The sequence below is a fragment of the Thermobia domestica genome, chromosome 15 (assembly GCF_964235325.1).
Source record: "Thermobia domestica chromosome 15, izTheDome1.hap1.1, whole genome shotgun sequence".
NCBI lineage: Eukaryota > Metazoa > Arthropoda > Insecta > Zygentoma > Lepismatidae > Thermobia > Thermobia domestica.
In genome coordinates this window covers 142,660,821-142,687,692 of record NC_137468.1, presented here as the reverse complement: position 1 = coordinate 142,687,692, position 26,872 = coordinate 142,660,821, and the positions used below count along the sequence as shown (strand labels likewise).

The window sequence follows — 26,872 nt, the reverse complement described above, 5'->3', positions numbered from 1 at the left end:
AAAACAAAATATTTCTGACTTACTTTTTGTTAGCTTCTCGGGGTTGTTCAGCTTCTTCCAATGGTGGAACTGCTTCGTTTGGTCCAGGAATAGCAACGTCCACCTAAAATAATCAAACAGACATTTGGCATAATTAGTTAATCCCACGGCAAATCATTTGACAGCTATGTCAAAATAATTGATGCATTAAAGGATACTAGTGTTACATGTTTAGAAAATAAGTATAAACAGATATCGAAAATTAACCAATTTAGTTAAGTAAGTTTTTTTCAGAAATACACAATTGCTAATAAATTTCGAATCCTGAAGAGGACTTTCTTTAGGAATTAAAGTTTCTACATACATTATACATGTGAGAGTTTTACATTGAAGCTTTTCGGATTACGCTAAATGCTTCAATAGGATGTTTTAGGAATACCTACATAAACTTTACATGGTTGTTCTAATAACTTCATATAAATGGCATACTGTTTTATTTTTTCTTTCTTTTTTTTTTCTTCAATATTCAAATATTTTCGCTGTCCACTTGCCAATGTAATGGAGAATAGAGAAGAATTAAAAAAAAAAAAATGATAATAAGGAGAGTGAAAGAAACTATATTACATAAGGATGGAATAATAATACACATGTCTTTTACCTAATTAATAGTTTGAAAGTGTATATAGCCTGTAAAATCTAGATTTTCTTATTACAGTCTTTAGTTGAGTTGAGTTAATTTTAATGATTTTTTTAACAGCGAGGCTATATAAGACGTGACTTACTGATTAATGTGGAGTCCGAACCACATGAGCTCCACCGGGAATCGAACCCGGGTTCCACGCCAAAGGCGCGTACGCTAACCTCTTACAACGAAGGAGAGCTTATTACAGTCTTTAGTGTTATTAGTGTTATTTAGGGCTTGAAAACTTCTGATGTAAAAACCCTGTGAATGTGAAAGTAAATACATTGGAATACAATATCAAGTGAGTAAAGATATGGAAACACGTAAGGGATCTAACAACTATTTCCGGATTATGAAGGGTGTCTCATAAAAATTCATGGATATAACATGCTTAAGAAAATACTGTATATTTAGAGAAATTGCAAATATTTATCTAAAGATTTAACCATTAAATAGAAGGACGCTTTCCTCTCCTAAAGAATTTCGCTTCACCCAAAAAGCTTTGGATTTAAAAAAAAAAAAAAAAAAAAAAAAAAAAAAAAAAAAAAAAAACCCACGAGTAAAAAAAAGTTTTTCACCCTGTGCGTTCAATTACAAATTTAGAAATAAATCTTGTACTTCTGGAAGAATGAAACTTAAAGCAGGTTCAATGGATAAAATGGTCCAGTAAACTGATTTTGCTGTTCTATGGTGAAACAGTGTAGTTCCATGATGCGCATGATGATTTTCACTTGCGTACATTTTAGTATTTTTTCCAGAAGAAAATCCCAACGTGATTCGTAACATTGGTGAACTCAGTCCCATGTACCTGAAGAAGGCTAACAAAGGGTTCTTTTATTTTCGATAATGCTGCCTCCTGCGGAACACTATCGATATAATTTTTAAACTCCTACACTTTATCACGAATCAGAGAATAACAGTTTACAGAGAATTCTGATCAGAAGATGTGTTCATACTTTTTTCTTAGATACCATCCTTGTATTTGGCTGGTGCTTAGGGAAAATTTTGGAATATGTTAGTTCAGGTGAGTTGTCTAAAATACTTATTCGTAAGTGAAAACTATATTATATCTGACGTCAGGGGTAAAAGTGGATTTGAAAAGGTAGCGGCATGACATCAGGCCATTCCCCCTGCCTATCTTTGCTCATTTTATTTTTTTAGGAACTGGGGGGACGCCGTACATATTTTTTAGAGGCGAGGGGACGCCCTCCCTCCGCGTATCCCTGCATTTTTACCCCTGTCTGACGTAAAACAAGGTAAACTTTCGCCATTCTACAATGTAATATCTGTATTAATCTACGAATGCAATCTAAATATTAAGGAAATATTTGTCAATATCCCTACCTCTGGTTCGGATTCAGACTCATCTGTTTCTTCGTCTGATTTAATTTTAATATCTGGTAAATCGCAACTGAGAGCTCTTGCGATTGCGGAAGAAAATATGTTCTCATATTCCTCATCTGTTAGAGACCTAGTTATTAACTGTAACGACAAAAATCAAACGAAGCTTGGTATTAAACTTCAAACAGATATGTGTTACTGAAAGGATAACGGTAAGTAGTAATGATTTAAATTCAAATTCCAGGTTTGTCAAACGTATGACACACACTTTATGTTATCATTAAATTGTCAGCTGCTGTATTACCATTAGGAGCATTCAAACGCTTCATGTTTTATTTCTGTCTGCTAGTAAATTATAGTCTTTTATTTTAATAAGGAATTACTAAAACCTTACCTATTAATATTATTATTATTATTATTACAAGAGACTATCTTAATTCTCAATGTAAAGAAATATATGAAAATAAAGTATACCACAAATAAAAGTACCACAGGGGTTTTGGATTAATAATAATAATCTTTATTTTAGTACCGCGAATAGCTTTTGGCAAAATACAGCACGTGGTATCAGAGCATTATATTGCGATGGAATAATAATAATAATAAATAAGAAAATAATAAAAGAAGAGTATTAATATAAAACACAATGTAGATAAAAGTCAGTTAAGCAGAAGTAACTCCTTGTCAACGCAGTAAAAATTATCAAGTTCTCCATCTACCTAAAACAACAAAAAGCTAAGAACAGCAGTCATAAAGTTACATTTTGGCTTAAATGTTTCTAAACGTCATTGGTTAAAAACTATCAGTCAGATCACATAAAACTTTCACATTGTTTAATAAAGTAAGTCTAAAATGAGCTTAAAGAATCTGTCAATCTTGAACAACCGTGTATACATGTAATAATTTAGGTTTTCTTTGTTAATTTCATATCATGTTCAGTTTACTACTTTATATGTATACCACCAGCTAATGTTAATTTTTGCTGTAAAATCAGTGAATATACACGTAATAGTATTGGTTTTCTTCGTCACAAGATTCATATTGTTCAAAGACGTAAATACGTATTGCTGCAAACTTTGCTACTAGCCTATTTCTCTCAAATAAATGTACATACTGGTAACAATATGGGTGTTTTGTTATTTAATTCGCTAACATCTTATAACAATACAAAAAGTGGAAAAATATTAAAAAAAAAAAAAAAAAAAAAGCTTAAACTAAGCGCAACGAATTTTTTTGCCGCTAGAATTACAATTTTTCCCACTGTGCATAAGTGAGAAAAATATTTTAAGCTTGTGTGCATTATTAAGGCAAATAAACCACTTTTTATATTTGTATCTTGCAAGGATATAAATGGTAGTTTTTTTTTTCTCCTGAAAAAAGTTGGAAATGAGGCTTACGACGTTTTACCTTAACACCATCGAATGGAATAGAACCCACTAACAATTTGGAATGTGGAAAAAAGTTATAATTGATAGATAAAATGAAAGAGAATAATTATGTTGGGACATGAAGAATGCAGCATAAGAAAACGGTTCTGGCAATGTGCGGAATAAAAAGAGAAATATCTTAAAATAGTTGGTACTGTTTATTCCAGAGACCTTTCTTATGCATTACTGCCATGGATATTGTATGAAACGGTAATTCGTAGTTTGTGATAGTGGAAGACTTGGATGGTAGAGGTTCAAGATTATTGGGTATGATACTAATGAGGTCGAAGGTCGTAACCAACTGATATTTAGGATCTCCTTCAGCACCAAGGATATATCAGACGGTGACCTACAGCATAACGTAGATCCGAACCAAATGAGCTTCCACCTGGAACCGAACGCGGATACTCTTGTAAGCAATCGACAATTGACTTATGCGAATAATGTGATAACGAAGGAACAGTACTATTCTCTTCAGGCCTAAAGTAGAGCTTATTGTTCTTGATTTTCTAATTACAACTTTTGTTTAATCTAATTACAACTTACTTTATCTTCCTATATTTCGCTTTTTGATTAAAATCATAATTCTTACTAAAGAGGAAAAGATGAGCACGGGATCGTTTGTTTCTTTGTCGAAGTTTAAAGTCTCCTTTTAGCTTCGAGGTTCTATATAACAGACCTACAGTTTAAGATAGAATTCGAACCATCTCAATGCGTTCAATTCTCAAGACTCCCGCCGGAAATCGAGCCCAGGATCCCTGCTCCAAAGACGCGCGTGCTAGTCACAAAATCAGCGACGAGGACAGCACGGTATCTTAGTCCATTAAACTGACCCAAGTAATCTAGGATATGAGTGGGTGGATTTTAGCTTCTTATATATATACTGAGGCATTATTACAGTTCCTTAACATACGCCCAAATCAACATTAAAAAAATCTACTTAAAGCTTTACAAGTTTGAAAGGTTATTCATAAAGGAAATAGTAATGCTACCAAAACGTTTTTAGTATTCACGTCAAAGTTTACTAACCATTCAAATTACCTTAAAATTGCGAAATGTATATGCTGACCAATTACCACACTATCAAAACTTGGATTCGTCATATATGGGTGCTTTGTAATCATCATCTAAGGCAGAATAGCAAATTTTCGCAGGGGCAAAATAGTTCACATCAGGCCCTGAACTTGTTGGGGGAATTTTAGCCTTCTGGACAAAGGTAAGCTAAAATCGAAATCAGTCCTTCAAGAAGGAAAATATTTTAACCGTGCAAATATAATCACGATTTGGAGAATAGATCCTATACAACAGAATTAATCAAGAAGTTAAAACTATTTGAGTCATTAACTCCTATTCGGATTTGGCCTACTTAGATTCGGTAATTCGAACCGTGTAAGGTCTTAAGTGGGGTCTGTATTGGACGAACACTGTATATATGTTTCGTCGCAACACTCTCATATCTCTTTTTTAATTTCAATTATACATGAGTACTCTTTTGAGTATTCTTCCAAAATTCAAAGCTCCATTGCAGGAATACTTTAAAAAGATGTGAATACTAGTCTAATAGAATATATTGCTTGTATCGGACCTTGTGCAGTAAAGGGATGCGTGCTACCTTATAAACCAGCGAAAAGAGCTGTCAAATTTAATATTTAATCTTAATTCATCTATATAAACTATTATTTCAGCTTCTTTCTTCTGTAAATAAATAAATAAAAACCGGAAGTAATTACTCCACGTGATCTGAACGACAAACAGCAATTTTCATTAGGATTAGTATTATTAAAATAAAAAGCCTTTGAAACTTCTTTTTAACCTATAAATTACACATCATTTTTTTATTCTAATAATACATATAACAGATGGTCGTTGCGATTCGAACGCGTGATGAGTAATTTACTACTTCTTTCTAGAAGAGTTTAACGTGGAATAATTACCTTAACATGCCTTTCATTCGCGTTTACATGAACGTTTTTATGTGACTGTTTTATTTGCACTTACCTCCGATGTTCTTTAGTCTATAGTCTATGGAACATAATTAAGATTTTATTTACCATTCTCAATGCTGAATTTTCGGAATTTATTTTTATTGGAAAAATTCAGATCTCTAGTTATTCTCGTGTTTTTATTAGGCCATTTACCATAGTTTCAACTTTAAGAAAAAAAAAAAATACCTTGGACTCAGCTTTTGATTTCCTTGCAGATATCTTAGCTAGGCTGGGATCGAAAACCTTCTTTGAAGTTCCAGCAGCGATCAATGGATTTCTGGATGGGTCTTTCCTAGATGTCTTACTGGACTTTTCTATTGGTGTTTGCTTCGTCTTATTTTCAAAACTTTTTCCATTTGAACCAAAATGCACACTCTTACCCTGAAAAATAATATTCAAGTTGGGAGAAAACAAAGCGAATTTAAAATAAATACCAGATTTTAATTGAAGGAACAATACTTGAATGGACAGGAATGAGCAATAGATTGCGTATTTAAGGCTTTAAAAGATCAATAACAAACACAAATAATAACAATAACAAATAATAATAATAATAATAATAATAATAATAATAATAATAATAATAATAATAATAATAATAATAATAATAATAATAATAATAATAATAAAAAAGAAGATTGATCGATACAACAGCATTTCAATGTGCAACTTTGGAAGGGATCACAATGATTAAAGAAATTGTAGCTACAAGAATATTACAATGATAGACTCTTGGACAAAACAAAATTTGTATAAGGTTGAAACTTCTTCACAGAGAATTTTCCATTCCCAACTACATTATGGTGTTTAACGAATTTGATTATGAGTCATCGCAAGTAAAATTCGAGCCTTTTTAAGGAGTTTGGTTTACCAAAACTCCTTTATATACTGACCCTATCTGTCCGTGTATTCGTGTGTATGTTCATCTGGGAGAAAAAAATCTCAAGTATTACTTAATGGACCATCATCTATTTTGACTAGGATGTAGAGGATCCAACGTACGGAACTGAGTACGTTGGTAGAGGTGATAAAGCCGGAAGTGATAGAAATCAATCATCTCCTACTTTAACGTTTATCACTATAGAATAAAAATGGTAATAGATAGCGAGAAGGGGTTTTCTGCAAACAATTAAGCATGCCACGAATACATTTCATCTACTTTGGGGATCTCCAAACTTTTTAACATAAGGACGATACTGACTTCTCTACTACACTGAGTATCAAGGGCCAAGACCGAGCTAGCTCATACTACCAACATACTGTGACACCAGCGCCATCTTGTGAACAGAAGAATTACGCGAAATATCATTATTACCCAAGGTCTTCAAATGCAGATGTAGGAAACCATATCCGCAACTTTATCCGTTATCCGTACAGAAAAGAAATATATATCCGCATCCGCGCAGACCTCTACCCATGCTCTTTAATTTGACAAAGAAAGAGATTCCATCAGGCCATAAAATTTCAAAACAGACAATTAGATTCAGGATAATCAATTTTGAATTGGATTATTCATATATATGTTAAAAATATCTTACCTTAAGACTTCACGTTTGTGTAATGCTCTCTTTTTGCACTGAAGTACCAGTTGTCGATTGCAGTTTTCGGATCAAAGTCCGTAAGTTCTTAAGGAATGGAGGGGTGAACTACAACGTTGTGAAGACTTCACTTTCCATGTTCGTTGTGAAGACTTCACATTCCGTGTTTTCACTCAGTGACAATTACTTTCGTGCGAAACAGAAACTGCGCAGCCCTGTAAGTTTAGGCAGAAACCATTCCTAGTGAACACTGGTCACCAGTTCTAAATTTCTAGTCGCCAACGGCGACCTGGCGACAGGAAATTTTGCGCCCTGCTTAAATTAAGCATCAAAGGAGTTTGTAATGTAGCTGTACAAAACACAATTGAAGATTATTTGAAAAGGCATAATTTTTAGTGTTGCACACCATATTGAAGAGATGTCAACTCTTGCATTTGGACAATACCCCTAACTTTTCAGACTTGCAGCAATCTCAGAAATAACACTATAAGTAGTAAATATAGAATATCTTTACTGCCATTTTCTTTAAAGGAAATCCTTATTCTTTCTTACCTCAGTACGTGGTTCAAAATCATCTTCGTTATCAGGGCTCATTTTCTTTTCTTTATCCGTTACATCAGAACTGAGCGCTCTTGCAATTGCAGAAGCAAACAAATCGTTATACTCATCATCCGTTAGTGGTTTGGTCACACACTGTAAAAACAAGCGAGAAAAAATAATAATGTTAATTTCCGAGTACAAAATTAAAATTTGCGTTAGCACAACGCTTATCAAGACTAAGGTATACGTCTAAGTAACACTCCAAATACTACTACTACTAATAATAAAGTAATAATAATAATAATAATAATAATAATAATAATAATAATAATAATAATAATAATAATAGTAACAACAACAACAACAACAACAACAACTACAACTACTACTACTACTACTACTACTACTACTACTACTACTACTACTGCTACTACTACTACTACTACGACGACGACGACGAAGGTTGTTTCAGGTTTATGGTAAGGATTTTGACCACTAGGCAGCGCTACGAATGAACACGATCAAAAAGTTATTAAGTTCTTGCAAGCAGTTAGTAAGTGCTGTACGTTCAGTTGCACGGAGAATGGCTGTTGTTTGTGTGAGTGATCGGTTATAAGGCTTTAAAAAAGCTACATGTCTGCCCTTTCCGACATTGTATATAGTTATAGCCAAAAATACGTTAATAGTGTATGGCAAGAGGTTTCCGTATGTCAAAGAAAGAGATCAACACTGTGTTGAATCGTAACAAAATAATTAGGCACCCCTGCTGTTGCTGGCCCTCCAATATTAGATATACTAAATATCGGAGATCCGTGCATACCTTCGATGTGATCCAAAAAATGAGTTTGTTGGTGTGACGTCAGAACTTCCAGTCTTCGTTCCACCACGTCAGTAAATCGCTTAACTGCCCAAGATTTACATCTGGTAAAGAGGCATACGGCTCGAGTTCATGAGCTATCCTCTACATATCATGGCGGGGAAGACGAACAGTCGAAAGCTGTTCGGATGCCATATTGCTGGGAACAGATGGAGGTTTGTAGTAACTCTGGACGAGGCATAAGTGTATATGCTGGAATGTGATTGAAATATAGCTTTCTCCCATCGTTCCTGTGATTCCAGAGGTCGTTATGACTGGTTCGTAAATGTGCAGAAAGTTTTCCCCATAGCATTATGGCTGTTGATGGTTACCGCTATAATGGCAAATTTATGCTATGCAGGACGGAGTAAACGATATAAATCAATGCAGTTTATTACAAGACGAGCATATTGGAGGCAATGCACTGTAATAATATTCCATCCTTATATAATAGTGTCAACAGTGACATACATGAAGTGGATGGCATGTGAAACGAGCATTTATCTTCCTTTTACAAACATTCCTGTGAAATACCATGATGCATCCCCCATGGATGTTTGTGAATTGTTCTTAGTTGAAACTAGCGTTGGGTCGTCGACAGTCGCGTATAGTCGTCAGTCTTTGGAAAGTGTGTCACGAGGAATGGAACAGACTTGACTGTGTGGTGTCGTAATGGTTACAGTGTAATCCGTACAAAACGTTCAGCAGGTTAAATAATTTGATAAAAAGCTGTTAACTTTATATATATAACTTTATATATATATAAAGTTAACAGCTTTTTATCAAATTATTTAACCTGCTGAACGTTTTGTACGGATTACACTGTACAGTGGTTAGCGTGTCCCGTGGTCATGGGTTCAATTTCCGGAGAGGCACTCAACAATTTCGGTGTTGACCCAGCATCGTGAGGACAATTGGGGAGTTATCTGAAGTAAGAGGTAGCGGACTCTAGTCTAGAAAGTCGGCAATAGGGACTTCGGGTGTCGATGCGTTGACTAAACATCCCCACTTTGAACGTAAGCCCGTTGGTAGGAACCAAAAGGAATGTCGTGTCAAGAGTTTAGTTTGTTTTAATTATCATAAATGCCTTCTTTATTATTAAATTTTATCCAATCTTTTCTTTTCAACTGGTTTGTGAAACTCAGAGCTAGCTGCTTGTTTCCTTTTTAATTCATGTTCATAGTTAGCACAATTAATCACCAAGGAAAAACAATATTTTCAATAAAATTCGTCTCACGTCTTTCGAAGCTCTAAGTTTAGTTATTTTTAGCTTTTATTTTTTTTAAGTTGAAGGGCGTTTTATCATTTTCCCCTCGTTTTCCCAATTTTTTTCTAGTTTTACCTATATTTCTTTCCACGGACATTGAGCCTATAGGCACGTGCTTAGTGTGTTCAATTACAAAAGCGGGCCTTTTTCCTGCCACTATGAAAGTAAGAACGCCCTCTATCAGAGAAGTATTAATTAGGTATGTAAGTGAATATATCTGTAATGAAGTCATAATTACTCAGTTTATGCTTCGCACATAGTTCCCTGCCTCATTAATCTCTTCACCCCCGCTTCCTGAATTCCAGTTCTAGTATTCTCTTTTGAGCAAGGCCCATTTAATGGGGGACTCATGTTTCATGTAGGACTCTTAACTATAACATTAGCAATAAAAATAGTAGAGTTTAATTTGCACTAATTTTAGAACATTACGTTAATTATTAGCTAAATAATAATAATAATACGGAGCGAGCTTAGGCTAGTTGTTAGGATTCTTGCTTCGCAATTGGGTAATACCGGGTTCGAATTCGGAGACCAGCCATCCTGACTGAGGATTTTTCAGGGTTGTTCCTCAGTTATACTGGACAAATGTTAGGTTAGTACCTTAATCTAAGGCTCTGGAGACCTTCCATTCCTTTTCCAATGTTGTTTTCATCTGTTGATTACTACAGTATAAAGTGGCCTCTGAGGGTGTATCTGGTAGCTTATAGTAAATAAACAATAATGACATAATATATCTTCATGAAACGTGTGGGTTAATTTAACTACAGCCTTACAGTCTCAACAAATAGCTTAAGTTTTAATATCAATTTCCTGACTTTTAAATACTATTTTCATATTGTTTTAGCTTTCAATTGTCTCATGTATGTTCCCACCGAGAATTGAACCTGAGATCAATGAACAAATGCGAATATGTTAAATATTTTTGATCACTTTAATATACAAAACACAAAACGGTTCAATGATACGATGCATGAATATGTTTTGGTTATGTCCTGCAATGTACGATTAAAGAAACCTGGAGGGTGAAGAAAAAAATAACAGAAATCTCTTTTTTATTTACTACTTCAACAAACCCCCGACCTCAGAAGGGCAAGCCATAAGTTAGGTGATAAAGTCATACAACGAACACTTTAATTAATACTAATAATACTACACAACCATACCGCTCTCCTGAAATTATTGTGTGTATGTTTAAAAATCTACTGTCGTGCCACGTCAACCAGTCTATATTTTTGTTGTACCTTCGAAGTGAAAGATATTCATATTACATTTGTTGATGGTTGGACTCTAGTGAGTCAGAAACTGCAATTAATAAAGAGTTTGTTTTGTCTAGTATTCCTGCGATTAGGAGGGCCTTATCTAAAAGATATTTCATTTGTATATGAGAAAATAGTAAAGTTTATTTTCTAAGAATAAAGTAAATATTTTTAATGTAAAGCTAACATTAAGTTTTGAAGAGGAGCTAAACAGAAGAATTTGTTACCATTTACATCAGTTTTCAGACAGTTCACTATACTCTGAAATGGGAAGAAGTCAAACTTGGAAACATTTTACTAAAGAGATTTCGACAGAAAGTGCAACATGTAAATATTGCAAGGTTAAAATAAAATAAAGAACGAAGGTAACACAAACGTGTTATGGAAACATTTAAAAGCACAGCAATCTACAATATTAGTGAATTCGAAACAAGTTTTGACGAATTTTAGATACTCAATTTTATCATCTCAATTTCAAATGTAGGTTTGAGGCAAGATCTGAGATTCGAATTTCGGATCCAGATCTGCGATCCGAATTTCGGATCCGTATCTCATTGGGTCCGGGATACCCGAATCCGAAAATTTTTGGCCATCCCTAATGCAGGGACCATTATTAAGGGTATTAAAAAATCGAATTAAGATGTAAAAGTAAGGACCCGATGATACAGTAATAAAAATGGAGCTAATAATGTTTTCAGAGAGGAAGGAAATATTCAAACACGGAAGCACAAGATGAGACACTTTTCTTATAATTAATATTGTTTACTGTAACTTTATCCCTAATTTCTCTATTAAATTATGCAGCATATGTTTAATTATGCCTTTTTTGTTTTAGATTAATGCATTATATTTGCTGCAGTACGCATAGTTCCAACAGTACGATTCCTGTTTGTAATCATGATATTTGCCGTAAGTACTTCATTATTCAATGAAATTTGCCAAACTTAATTACTTATCTTACTTCTTAATTGTAAGTAGAGGTAGTAATTTTAAGAGCAAAATTTGGTTAAAAAGATATATATATATATATATATATATATATAAAATTTTCGAAAAAAGTGCAAATTTCAAATGTAAATGTTTATACGAACAGTACTAAAACTAATTATATTATGCATAAGGACTCAAAATTCACCTATGTATTAAGAAATTTGTCTAAAATAACTCCTTGAACACAATGTTATTGAAGTCATAAACTAGAGCCTGGTTCTCTGGTCACTGAGAACATAGTGAACCCTTGAATAACGAACTTAATACCTACCGTAGCGTGGTTCATGAACCGAAATGTTTGTAAATTCGAATTATCTTTCCCACTGAAATTTATATATATATACACAATTAATCCGTTCTAGCCGCAGAAACTTGACATTATATGCGTTACTTACATTTTTACATATTTTCGTTAATGAAGAAAATAGTATAAAAATAACATTATCCCTATTAAAGATAAATAGGGACATTAAATTGAACAAAAAGGCATGAGAGTTAAAAATACAAAAAGTGCAAAAAGATAAAGAAACGTATTTATTCGCAAACCGAGGGGTACGTATCCGATTGTTCATTGTATTTGTATGTAGAAAAACACTCAAGAATACCGATAAGTGATAGCCGTGATTTGTCTGTTTGATCTTGCAACCTCCCTTTGATTCCTATTCAATAGCTTTCGCCTGACGGTACTAAACTGAAGCGAAAATAATGTGATGGAGCACATGTTCAGTGTTCTTTGTTTAATTATTTTCCAAATAAAATGCGACAAAGAAGCAAAAGAGAAAAGTTTCGAACGGTATAAAATGGTGATGACATTGAGAAAAGGTACAAAAAGGTGCTTGCATTATAAAAAGTACAAAAACGTGCAACCAAAACTCAGTTATGAGTGTCTATTTAATGTTTTCTTTGCAAGATAAGGTAATTTGAACATTATAATAGCAAATTAAAATTAAGGATTAAAATTAAGGCGTAGGAACCTAAAATTCCTAGAACTAATTATAGGCTTGCTTTAATAAGCAGATTCCGAATTGTGTTATGTGTAAGATACAGATAATGATCGAGTAAGTCACCGACAAAACCATTACTATGTAAGATGGAACAGCTTAATCCATTACTAAGTAATCATGGAACAACGAATTTAGTATCAAAAGAACTGATGCTTATGATTTTATATAGATGCAGATGAGTGGCACATAGCTAAAGGAACAAGAGACTTTCCGGAATCAAGTGTAATGTAACTAAGGTGTATTAAATTATAAGTATACAAATAAAATAAATAGAGAGAATCGACATAACCAATGACTTCACGCACTCGGTTTTATTTTTTCCCCAGAAGAGGGAATGTAATGTAGCTTAGGTGTATTAAATCGTTATAAAAATATTAAAAATGCTTACGGAATTAGTAGATTCCAAAAATGTAAATAGCTAGTCTCACTTCCTGAAAGCCAGAATTAACAAAGTGAAATTGAAAATGAAAAGTATTTAAAAATAAATCTCAACTATATAAACTTCCTGAATAGTAAACAGGTTAGTCGGAGATAGTCATAGACGCTAGAGACCACATTCATTTAACTGGTATTGAAATTTCAAAATTCTCCAATACTTATTCTGAAAGTTATTCCATTTATTTGTTGTGTAAAATATTAAGATAAGAAGTTCACAATAATGCGGAAGTCTTCCTTGAGATCCGCTATCCTTCAGTAATTAATTTTATTCTTACATATTTCACGCTTTTGTTTATAATCATTATGTAAATTTTGTTTATGCGATTACAGATTAAATCTAGTACTAGCTAGAACAAGTTGAAATGTTTTCTTCTTTTGAAATGAATTATAGTGTTTAATATTAAAAGATCATTTTAATTTCTTCCATATCTTAGCAACTAATTGAGTGCACTATACTACCAATTTTGATCACACACACTTTTATATAATATAATCATTTTATCAAGTTACGAAACATAACTCCACATTATAATTACGAAACACAAGCTTATTAATAATCCATACTGATTCCATACATGTCACCAAGAAACTTCTTCTACATAACTTATTTGTAAAGGAACATTGCTTCTCAGACTCATGTATTTCTCTCTTTTATTTCACTCTACTTATAACGTAATTAATCGAAGAAAAGTGGCACTATTAGAACTGTACGTAAAGAAAGTCATTATTTCCTTCCATTTTCGTAATCTGCGCCCTTACTCCAACAATAACCACATTTACATTGAGAAAAAACTATACCTTTAAAGTCTTCGTAACTAATCAGTCACAAAGTTTGTAAATTGTTCCTGCTTTTTAATACTAGTTTTTACTAAAAATTTTTAGATCCTACAAAAACATCGCTTGGATACCGCTTTGTAAATCAGATACATAGAACATGTGCTATAACAATCAAGTCCTCCTCGGTTTGCTCCTGTAGAAAGTTGATTCTCTATAAAGACCTAAGAGTTCATAAGAAATAAGTGAGACTGAGAAGCAACGTTTCTTTAATTATTATTAATCAGTTACATTAAGATTCCGTTTAATGCTCATGAAGAGTATTTAGGGTTTGAGATTTATGGTCAACATCATCACTATCCATTTTCAAATAAGGCAGGCAGTGAAAGTAGCGGAGCGGCGACTATTAACTATTAGTAATTAGCATTACTCGTAGACTGAGACCTTTCTTTTTTTTATAATAAAGATACATCATACATAGAAATGTAATGAGGTTATTTCTCAAACAAATATTATACACATTTCTAACCTTGGGTTCTGCCTCAGATTTTTTAGCCACTTTGGAAGCTTTGTTTCCATCAGCCTGTGTAGACGCTTGCTCTATAGGTTTCTTCGTAACGTCTGACGATGGCGTTGATGCACTTTTCATAATTTTCTTCTTCGGAAACATCGGTTTTGCTAGTTTTCCAGAATCTTCTTTATCACTATTTTTTACTGTTTTCACCTGAAACAAAATACATGGTAAAATTAATACGAATTTACGAAGCATCAGAACATGACATGGCTTCTTGTTTCATACGGATATATTCAGTGTTTTTTCTATATTCGTCGTCTATCGCACCTCGCATAGGAATGTTAGGCACTGATAGATATCTTACAATCAGGGACGTCATTTGAAATAATTAATAAATAACAGGTTTAGAATTTTTTTTATTATTACTAATTAATGATTTTGCTTTACGTACTTATACAACACTAAGGTTGTGAAAGACAGGACATATTATTATTTAAGTGGGATGTAAATTATGTATCAGGTTTACAGGTTATCAGCGGCGCTGAAATTCCAGGGTTTTGAACCTGCAACTATGTGCGCCGAAAAATTGCTGCTATTGTTTGTTGTCACTATTATTATTAATGTTAATAGGAACGACGCCACAGATGTATTTTATTCACTATGTCAATACTGACATTAAAGTTATTTGTTGAGAAAAACAAGTTATTTTTGTTGCTTTAACCCTTAATACTATATTTTTACGCTACAGAAATAATCTTCAACTATTTTTTTTACCCACAAATCTCGATAAAATTTTCCAAATGCAAATACTGTAGTGATAATGAACTACTAACTAAAACTTCTATTTTAGCTTTCTATTTTATTTTTACTTTTTAATTTTTTTTACCTATCTATACACCTAATTGTAAACCTGGCTTTGGAACACTAAAAGAAAATTTGGAGATCTCAGAATAGGTCGCTAAATATCGCTTCTACTCGCTAAAAAAATTAGTTTAACGTCCTACGTTTATGTTCTTTATAATAAAGGAGACAAATGATTGTTGCATTAATTTTCTGTGCTCACCGAAAATCGAGCCCGAGACAATGTGCACGCCGTAGCCACTAGAGCAATGGAGAGGGCTGCTTCCAGTCACTAATTGCTTACTGTGGCACTACTACTTTCTCTTATGTCTTCTTCTGGTTCACTTTTTTAATCTGTATTCCTCCTACCGCTACTTGATATACTTTCCAAAACCTTTGTAGTAACTTACTCATCCTTTTCCCCACTGAAATAGTTTTCAGAATCACTTGGAGCAAAAACATCTGCTATCTCATCACTCTTCCAAAATTTTCTTTCTGCCATCGTAAAAGAAACATCAGATTTCCCTTCAACCGGGAGAAAAAGAGCACTAACGTTACGATACACTGCAGATACTCTTGTCAGCTATTCTTGAAACAAAGAACGATGCAGAGAACGAAAGGAGGTCGGCTGATATCAAACATCAGAGTGCAAACGGTGGCAAATTGTAGTGTTGGGAGCGTCCTGATCCACGAGTGGACGGAGAAATTTACAGGGTTGGCTCAAGCTAACTTAAAAGGCAAAGGTACATACAGGATGATCCACAATTATATCTCTATTTTCATTTCACTATTACCCTGTCATTAACGACGTTACATGGTTGCTGTCAATTCTATTATGTACTATGGTCCTTGCCATTTCATTCAACGTAGACACCAGCATTAGTACCACACCGTTGCAGTCGGAGCCCAACGTTCCTATAGACCGTTGAAACATGTTGTTTGGTACCCGTGCACACTCTTCCTTAATGACTGCTTCCAAAGTGTCCAAGTCACGCGGATTTCTGCCATACATTTTCTCTTTCAAATACCCCCAGAGAAAAAAATCCAATGGGTTCAAGTCTGGATTTCTCGATGGCCACTCAACATTTCCGCGACGTCCAATAATGCGGCCTGGAAAAGCATTGTCAAGCCATTCTCCCGAAATCAACGCAAAATAGGGAGGTGCCTCATCATGCATAAAGTACAAATTGTCCACTTCGTCCCAGGTTGAAACAATGGGATAAACAAACGTTTGTAGCATGTGCACGTATCTTTCTGTATTCATTGTTTCACGAAGCATGTAAGGACGGATATGAGTGTCATCACGATTACCACACCACACAACCAGCGAAGGATGTGACTGCAATTTTTCAATTGTAGCTCCAGGAATGTTGTTACTAGGGCCCCAGTAATGGCAGTTATGACGATTTATGAACCACCCACATGGAACACAGCTTCGTCTGACCACAGAATGTTACTCAAGACATTTGGTTCTTCTTCCATCCATTGTAACATGGATTCAGCAAACTCTATTCTAACATCACATTCTTCTGGTGACAATGTCTGGAAAAAATGGGGTTTCAATTGTAGCTCCAGGACTGTTGTTACTAGGGCCCCAGTAATGGCAGTTATGACGATTTATGAACCACCCACATGGAACACTGCTTTGTCTGACCACAGAATGTTACTCAAGACATTTGGTTCTTCTTCCATCCATTGTAATATGGATTCAGCAAACTATCCTAACATCACATTCTTCCGGTGACAATGTCTGGACAAAATGGGGTTTCCATGATCTCCAGTCGATCTCCGTCATTAGCAGTGGGACTGAACCATATGATAAACCAGATTTCCTATGAAACTGTCTCAGGGACTTGGCGCAAACGCCGCACTAGTGTTCGCTTTAGCCTCTTCAGCGACAACTCTCTTTGCGTACAATTATATAATGACACATACGACATAGAATAGAGCATAATATAACGGTAGAGTTATATATATTACATCGTTTGTGATATAATAGCAGAAAAATAAAAACAGGGACATAATAGTGGATCTCTTGATATATACCTAAAAAACCGACACTTGAAAAATCTTTTTTCATGATCATTAATAGTTTTTATGTATGTATTTATTTATTTATTTATAGTAAAGTTGAGATACTTATTTGGTTTTATATATGATCACAATAAAATCTTTTGGTTTCCGTAGTAACTGACAGACTTATGAAAGGTAAGATGAATAGCTACTTATATTTTCCTTTTTATTTCTACTAAGTTTGATTTACGTACTTTTATAGAAACAGAAAAATATGTTCATTCATCTATTTTATTCATAAATTTCGAATCCAGTGTAGTCCACGCTTCGAATCCTGATCAATCCGAAAACGTAAGTATTAAATGACTGCTCACTGTGTTATCACTGTACATAAAAACAAGCATTAATACTGATAATACTAATTCAATATACGTAAAATATAGCTAATTATAACATCACACTTTTTTATTAAGTAACAACCTATAGATCTTATATATACAACTTTTCAATAAATAAAATTATTTATCATCCCAAGATGCTTCATACAATTTAGCATTCGGAAATCACAGATAAAATATGAACTCCGATTTCAGAAGTAATATTTTGGATTTAGTCAAATAAGTGACTAGACTTGATGCAACTGCACACCAAAAAATAAATAGGGAGATAATTGATCACTTTTTAGAATAAAAAAATATTCAAAATAAATTTATAAAATTCATGGCAAGTATAGTCAATACTTCAAAAAACAAGTACTATTCCATTATTCTTCATTATACAAGAGATACTGCTTGTGTTGAACAGGTCTCTGTAATATAACGACTTGTAAACAGAGACATAATTGAAATCGTGAAGAATTCTATACAGTAGAACCCCTTTCGTCCGCACTTGATCCGACCGTGCTCGAGCCGAACTTGTCCCGAATCGTCGGTGACTCACGAGGCCCACTGTCGTTTACTGCTGTTGCAGCATTGTTTACTTGCTGTTACCGCATATCCGCTTTAGTGTTCCGTCATCTCTTGTATCGTTTCTTTCGTTGTGCGTGTTTTCTGTACTGTACTGTGCAGTTTTTAGTGCTTACTGTTCGTTTTTACTGTAGAGAACAATACAATTATTTTTGAGTTCAAAGATTGTTTATTTTACTGTAAATCCATATTTTTCTGTATTTTTTGATAATCCGATCTTTTTGCGTTTTGACCATACCCCCAGTCCCAAAGGTGACGGATTAGAGGGGTTCTACTGTATTTGTTTGTAGAAATTTTGATGCGCGATATTATGTCATTGACACTTTTACTTTTTATATTCTATCATGCAACCAGCGAACACCGCCAGTTCCTTGTCTTTAGGCCTCGCAAAGGCTAAAGCCACCCCTATTTTCTAAAATCGAATGCTGCCTCCTGTCTTGAAGTTGCCTTACCTGTTCTTCTAATGCGTTGATCTTCATCTTGGATACACCCAATTCTTTCAGCAAGAATGATTTCAGAAACAAAGATATCAATGCACCCATGATGCGTGGGCTCAATGCAGCTACTGTGTTGCACCATTTGTTAATAAATAAATACACTTGCAACACCATTAATACCTATTGAGTAACAACCTAGAGATTTTCCAATACCATCTTTCAATATATAAACTACCATCAAATAAGAAACCATATTCAACACCTCAATATCTATTACCAACTACCTTGTTTTTCATTACCAGACAGTGCTTCTCAAAACTTTTCCGCTCAACAAATAGCAGAAACTTAAAGGTTTTGGTTAGAACTATAAATTATCAAAGTGTTGATTGAATCGATCATTGTTGAAACGAGAGCACACGTCCTATTTAAATATGATGAAATGTATGTCCCTTTAGTAATGTTCGATTTAACTGCCAAAATTGCACCATATTTACGAGGATCGACACGTATGATCAGGACGGAACGCGTTTGCGCAGGAATGGAGGGGGAACACATGGCCATATGGCCCGAGTGCAACTACTCAGAGTGAATGGTGAGAGAACTGAGGTAGATGAACATCATTCGCCAATGGACATTTAAACTGATTTTTCTTTATTGCTCTAAAAATATTAAGCAGAACACTTCCTTTCGTTCATGCGATGATTCTAACTAGTCGACATTTGCGAATGAATTACGGTCTGCTACTCATGCGCTTAAAACAATGGCCACCATGTTTGTACGTCATACGTCGGTACAGGGCAATATAAATGCGCCGCTCACTAGGAAAATGGTTTAGTGAAAGATATGATGTATGTTTTTCAAATGTGTACAACGTTGCTAATAACACAAAGAATACGAAAAGTAACAGAATTTAAGGCTTCTTTAAAAAGAAAGCTATTTGTCTATTTATTTATTATCAATTATTTGAATATACTTGAATATCTTAGTACAAAGTTGCGGTGTACTAATTTGCAATATTATTGATATTGTTTGCAGCCTGAGGTAATGAGCTAATTAATATTCTCATGTTTGGGTCACCGACCGACCTTACGAAGCGAATTTTATTCATTCCTAAGAATAAATCAACGTTATAAAAGTATAGTTTCTTTATAGTAGAGTGCTAATTTCTTGTACTTAAGTTCGTCGTGGATTCGATAGTTATGCGTTCAGGAGGAAGCCCAAGGAAATTAACACATGAAAACACATTTCACCAACTAAAAGTACCCTAAATTTACTCAGTTCACCACAAGGAGGCACAAACTTAAGATTATCGTCATGTTCATGTGCACTCTAAGAATTCATCAGTGCTATTATCGAACTACTTTATACATTAGTAATATTATTTCACCATATATATCTTCGCGCTTATTGTCACTCACTTCTGAATAAAATCTTTTTTTTTTCTGAGCACGTCTTTCATTTTATTACCATGCCTTCTTACAAACAAACAAACAAAAAGCACAATGGCTCAGTGATAGAGAGCTTACTTTGGTGCGTGGGGTACCTAGTTTGATCCCCAGCCAAATAAGTTTGTAATGGGCAACATCCGAGTCCGTGGGTTTTCTCAAGGTACACCCGTTTAATCCCACCAATTCTTTCATCATCATACACTTGCCTTAATCATCTGTCTCCGTTAGCCTAAAGGGCATAATCGTAGAACGTTAAACTAAACTGAAAGATTTAATTTTACAATTGGGGCCGCGGTGGTTCAGTGGTAAAGCGTTCACCTCTGGTGCATTGGGTCCCTGGTTCGATTCCAGCTCGCGCTAAGTAAACTTCGTGGTGGACAAACACTATATCCGTGGTTTCCTCGGGTTCTCCCGTTTCCTTCCACTTTCTTCAATCCACCATTTCATTCATTGCTCATCATCACGGTCTCCTTTGGCCTTGACGTAAAACTCAAGGATTTCATTTCATTTTTAATTTTACAGTTCATTGGAACTTACTTTCTGGGTGCATCTCCTATTGATTTTGACAGAACGATTTTTACCTTGGGTTTCATTTGAGGTTTCTTAGTCACATCATCTTGTATAGAATGAGAGTCATCTTTCCGAATTTCCTTCTTCCAAGACTCATCTACATTTTCGAGGGTCTTTAGTATTTTCTTAGTGGGAGTTTTCACATTTTTCTTCTGCAAAACTAACGGCTTGGTCACGTTACCAGAAGTTTCTTTAGCACTGTCTCTCATTGACTTTACCTGTAAGATAAACGCACAGTTTTATGGCATTTCAGAACAACAAGAGTATGATATAATGAGTCAGAAAATTCACCTTTACGATACAATATATGTGAAATTTCTAACATAGAAGCCACGTGTGATATAATAATATCAAAAATTTGTAGCGTTACTTCTGATTATAAATAACTTGCATATCTTAGATCAAAATTCTTTTATTTCCACACTTTGGTAAAACACGAGGGCCTTGGTGGAAAACAGGGTGGAAAAAATCATGATTTTTTTAAAAAAAATCATTTTTGATGACTTTTTTGATTTAAATAGATTTTTTTAAAATTGATTTTTTTTTATTTAAATCAAATCTTTCTCCTCGTATAATACAAGTCGTGAACTGAAGAAAAAGCATTACGAATTAGTATTAAATGCCAATTATGTCATTTAAGTGAAAGTATTGGGGTTGAATTTTGAATTAATCCCCAATCGTTAACCTATATCAATACTAAACAATGTTTCTTAACAATTTTAAATTATGGCCTTTTTTTTTTTTGGGGGGGGGGGGGGGTAAATTATAGACTTTCAGTCAAGCATCATTCCTATTTATCCTAGGATCATGGTTCATACCTCATTCTCTTCAGAACAGAACAGCCTTTAAAACGGTAACATTCACATTTTCCTTATCATGTCCCTGAAGCGGAACATTTTGAGAGAAGTCAGGATTTTTTCTGATTTTTTTTTTTCAAATTTTGATCCCCTCTGGACTCTCCTGTGTTAACGCACAGATCTCAAAATCAACTGGGAAATACTAAGGGTGTACTAAATGTGTGTAGAAAATTTCAAGCTTCTATCTTGAATAGTAAGGGCGGGAAAAATATTTAACAATGAGCTAAGAACATCCCCACAATACCCCAGATGACCCGGATGTAATATAAATATTTCCTCAGACATCCCTATTTATCCTAGAATCATGATTTGTACATTATTCTCTTCAGAATAAAACAGAGTTTCAAACGGTACCATTCAAATGTCTCAATTGTGTAGGCTCTCTGGGGCTGGAAAATACGAAAAAAGGGATTTTCTGTTAAGAAATATCCCCTTTTTTACTTTTTAGCCCTCTGTTTAAAGCTAAAGATCTGAAACAAATCTGAAAAATACTAAGGGGTGCAGTGAATGAGTGTCCAAAATTTCAAACTTCTTGATGTAAAAGTAAGCTCGCGAAAAATAATATCCCCAAATATCCCAGATTCCCGTATAAAACAGGATCTCAGGTAACGATTTCCTGAGACATCCCTATTTATCTTAAGATCATGGTTCGTACATCATTCTCTTAAGAATAGAACAGCCTTTCAGGTGGTACCATTCATACGTCTCCATCCTAGGCAGAAAAGTCGCGAAGAAAGCTATTTTTTGTTAAAAATATTTTTTTTTTTTTTACATTTTTGCCCCTCAGAACCCCCCCTGTTTTTACCCAGAGATCTGAAATCATCTGAAAAATACTAACGGTGCACTGAACGAGTGTGCAGAATTCTAGTCTTCTGAATGCAAAGTGTAGGCTCGCCAAAAAATAATAAAAATAGGCACAAACATATCTTTTTTACATTTATGACGTCATCACATCCTATGTCTCGACGCAGAGAGGCGTGAAAGCATATGCAACGTGCTCTACAATGCCTTCAGTCTTGAAAAAATAAAGTAAAAAGCTTTATTTGTACTTTTTTAATCGAATAATGAAGATTTTATCCTATCACCTACAAATAGGTGATATAATTTAAAAGGTTAAGCGTTAAGGAAAAAGTACAGCAACGCTTACCAAAGTGACACTTTTTTCCACAAAAGTTACTGATATTTGGCAGGGGCATATTTTAAAGGAAATTGTAACTAGCTTGCGGCACGAAATACATAAATTTTGCCTAAAGTTATAAAATCTAAAAAAATTTCGGAGAGGGATAGAAGACTTCTAAATACGCCCTATTATCTGGGAACAAATATATAGATGCGCACACAAAAGGATCTTCGTCTTAAATGTCGATGGTGATTTCCCCGTTGGAATAGTTAACGATTTACAATATAAACCCTATGTTACGAAGAGAAGAAAACAGGATTGCCCTGTTACCCGTTCAAAACGGGATTTTCCCTAATCATCTTCTGCATGACACTTGTTTTCATACTATGCTGTACAAACTGTACATTTGAGTATCATTGTATTATGATTATCATCTTCCATAATCGAAATAGCAAGACAGAAACGGGACTTTACTTATTTTCACACTAAATTATTTTGGAATTTGATTTAAATCAACGATTTTTATTTAAAAAATCAAGCGATTTAAATCCTGATTTAAATCAATCCACCCTGGTGGAAAATAATAATAATGTCGACTGAAAATGTCATTGTTCCATATCATCAATACAGCAGAAAGAGCAATTTATTTTAACCACATTTATGCACAGTAACACTCAAATATACTTCCAATTAACAAGTATGACATTTAGTCACAAACAGTCTTTGTAGTCAGAATCGAACTTTAGGGGAAAAGAGTGCATTATGTTTTTTGGATCAGTACACGGCATAATTTACCAGGGGAGAGCAATGTTTGTGGCTTGCAACAAAAAGATAATACATCTAGTTTAAAATGAAGTTTGCTTTCTCAATAATAAAACGTAAGATATTAAATTATATAAGCCGACAGAATTTAATCTCGATTATGCCAAGTACCAATTCCAAGAATGAAGTCCATCAATTGTTCTGAGCAATCTAACTCTATGGCCTATGGAAGCCGGAGGTTCAATGCCGTATTCACAAAAGCTCTACATTGACTTCTATCCTTAGCCAACTGGATCCAGTTTCTACTTTGTACTCCTATTTCTCCGAGATCGATCTTAATATTGTCGTATCTACGCCTAGATCTCCCTAATGATCGTTTTCCGATTGGGTTTCCAGTTAAAATTTTGAAAGCGTTCCTACATTCTTTCATTCTGGCTACACGATCTGCCCACTTGATCCTTCTAGACTCAGGATTAGTACCATGGTTAGTAAATGGTATAAATTATGGTCTCCTCGTTATGAAGTTTCCGAAAATCCCCATTCCTGTCCCTCTAGGGTTCGAATATTCATCTCAGGATTCTACTCTCAAATATTTTCAGTTTGTGTTATATTATCAAAGTAAGAGACAATGTTTCGCAAAAATGCAGCACAATAGGTATAACTATCGTTTTATATATTTTAAGCTTCAAATTCTTCGATTTTGCGACGATAAAAGATATAGGACTGAATAATAACACGAATTTCCTGCTTTCAGTCGACATTTGATTTCTTCGTGGATATGGTTTTGGTCTTACTGTTGATCCTAGACATTTGAAAGTATCCACTTTGTTGAACGTAATATTTGATATTTTAACGTACTCATAATTTGCAGTATTACGATTACGGCGAATTTCCATTTTTTTTTTTTTTTTTTTTTTATTTACTCCTAAGCCCTTGTCCCTGCAGGCGTTTAATAAAACCGTTGCATTTGTTTCTATTATTCTATCATCCCCTACCAGATTTGCATAATCAGCATACGCCATAACCTGGTGAGTACCATTCAGCTCTAGGCTCTCATTGCTATCTTTTGCTTTTTCCTTTAGCGTATTTAAAAAGAAAAAAGAAAAAGAATATATATATATATATATATAAATGAACAATAATGGTGCAACTACGGATTTCCTTGTTTCAGTCCGTTCTCGAGGTGAAAGCTTGTAGACAAGTATTTTTCTACTTGAACTTTACTTTGGCATTTATTTAAACATCTATTAAAATACCTTTTTCGATATGCGAAATTCAGTAAGAATGTTGTACTACGTTTCCTTGCTAAATGAGACATAGGCCTTTCTAAAATCAATAAATAGATGATATACTAAGCTACTGTATTCTCATTTCTATTCGAGTATTTGACACCTGGTAAATATTTGGTCGATCAGTTTTATACAATCAATTTTGTCGATTTTCTGGTGGATTGGAACAATGATTCTTACCACTCTGTGGTAATTCCTCCTTGTTCCGGAATGATTTGTGTATTTTATTCCACAATTTTTCCCCTTCAGAATTTCGTTTACACCCGAAGATTTGTGTTTCTTTAATTTTTTTTATAGCAATTTACATTCCTGTTCGGTTCCGTTTCGGTTGCGTATTAAGCAAATCGACAAAAAACTGTTTCATCGGCTTTCTTTAATATATAAGCGCGAGATTGACTGCCTTTGTTAAATTTGTTGATGCCCTTATATATGTCTCGAATACTTTTTCTTCTACTATTATCTTCAGGTTAAATAGTTTTAGCTTTTCAACAATCGCGTTCGTCCGTTCTGAAACTTCTGGAAGTTTCCCGCCTAATGTCAGCGAAATTTTGCGTGCTTATACCGTTTGGATTTTGTAGCCAACATAGTTTTGCCTGCTTTTACTTCTTGCAAATTTAGTGTATTCCTGCTCGAGCCATGCTTTGCTTATATACTTCCGCGTGCCCCAATTTTTATTTTTATTTTTATTTTTTATTTTTTTTTTTTACGAAATTTTAATATTATCTCTAATTTTAACACAAGTATTCACATTAGTCTAGTTCAAACCTGCTAAAACAGAGAATCTATTCGACACCTGGTATTCTCTTCTCGCATGGTCCTCTTCTAATTTCTTCAAATTAAACCGCTCGTTTTCAGATGTTGAATAATTCCTTTTTTTTTTTTTTTTTTTTTCAACGATAACCTCTCTCTTATCATTGGTGCTACTAGATAGTGATCAATGTCACAGTTAGCTCCCCTAAACAATCGAATATCAATTATGGTAGACTGCATACTTCTATCTATTAAAACGTGATTACGTGTTTTCTCATCTGGTGAGGACCAAATATATTTATGAATGTTGCGATGTAAGAATTTGGTACTCTTCACAAGGTTTTTGGATATTACAAAATTCACAAGTCTAACGCTGCTGTCATTACTTTCCTTATGCATACTTGCGTTCCCAGTAATCAGTGTGAAAATATTCTCTCGTCCCACCTTCGCACTGAAATTCCGTAACAGAATTTTCATATAGAGGGCCGTTCTGATTCTTCGTAAAAATTGTCTTTTGTATCGTCATCTTTATATCTTGTTGGGGTATGTACATTTAGGACAATAATATCGCACAACCGACCCTTAAGAGTGATAAAAGAATGATTTGTTTTGAGCAATCGCCAATGAAAATTGTTCTGTAGTGCAAATACAGAGTATTTGGGATTGTATGAGGGAAAGGAAAATCTATGTTAAAAATCATATACATCACGACCAAAGCAAAATTTATTGTAGTAGCAAACATTCTCACACAACATAACTTAAAACGCATCCCTGGCTTTTACAAAGTTCTCTGCGCTTCAATGCAAGACAGAGAAATGAGCACCTCCTAGCGTATAAACGAATTGCAAAATCTGCGAAAATCTGTGAGCACATAACTATATATTCAATCGTTTTATTCCATATGGCGGGCCAAGCTGTTTTGGTTATCACCTAACGAAAGTATTTGATGTCGTCAACAAATATTTCCTGTATATCTATCCTCTTGTTATCATCTATGTAGTTGTTACTTATCATTTCAGACATTAACTCTCATATTTGCACATTCTGAATTTACATTACACATTATGCTAACACACTCAGCAATTTTAATAAATAGTTCAGTTAACTGAAATTCTGATTTCTGATACTCTCTTGTGCTTTCAAACTTTTTCAGCTCTCCCTTGGACCTTGTTCACTGAGGTTAAAAACAGAAGGAAAAATAATAAAGACATCCAGGAAATATAAAGGAAT

General features: G+C 34.2%; 1 protein-coding gene across 3 annotated transcripts in view; it reads right to left on the bottom strand.

Moving 5' to 3' along the window:
- LOC145671277 (uncharacterized) overlaps positions 1 to 26,872 on the bottom strand; it is a 92,322-nt gene that overhangs the window by 49,379 nt on the left and 16,071 nt on the right. Inside the window, exons 3-8 of one of the 3 annotated variants that reach the window (XM_081740220.1) lie at positions 20,876 to 21,082; positions 14,607 to 14,801; positions 7,505 to 7,645; positions 5,601 to 5,795; positions 2,006 to 2,143; positions 24 to 103 (exon numbers count right to left, since the gene is read on the bottom strand). In XM_081740220.1, coding sequence (XP_081596346.1) covers positions 24 to 103; positions 2,006 to 2,143; positions 5,601 to 5,795; positions 7,505 to 7,645; positions 14,607 to 14,801; positions 20,876 to 21,082 — 956 coding nt within the window. The remainder of the gene's footprint in view (positions 1 to 23; positions 104 to 2,005; positions 2,144 to 5,600; positions 5,796 to 7,504; positions 7,646 to 14,606; positions 14,802 to 20,875; positions 21,083 to 26,872) is intronic. The other 2 variants (XM_081740221.1, XM_081740222.1) reach the window with 2 other exon arrangements.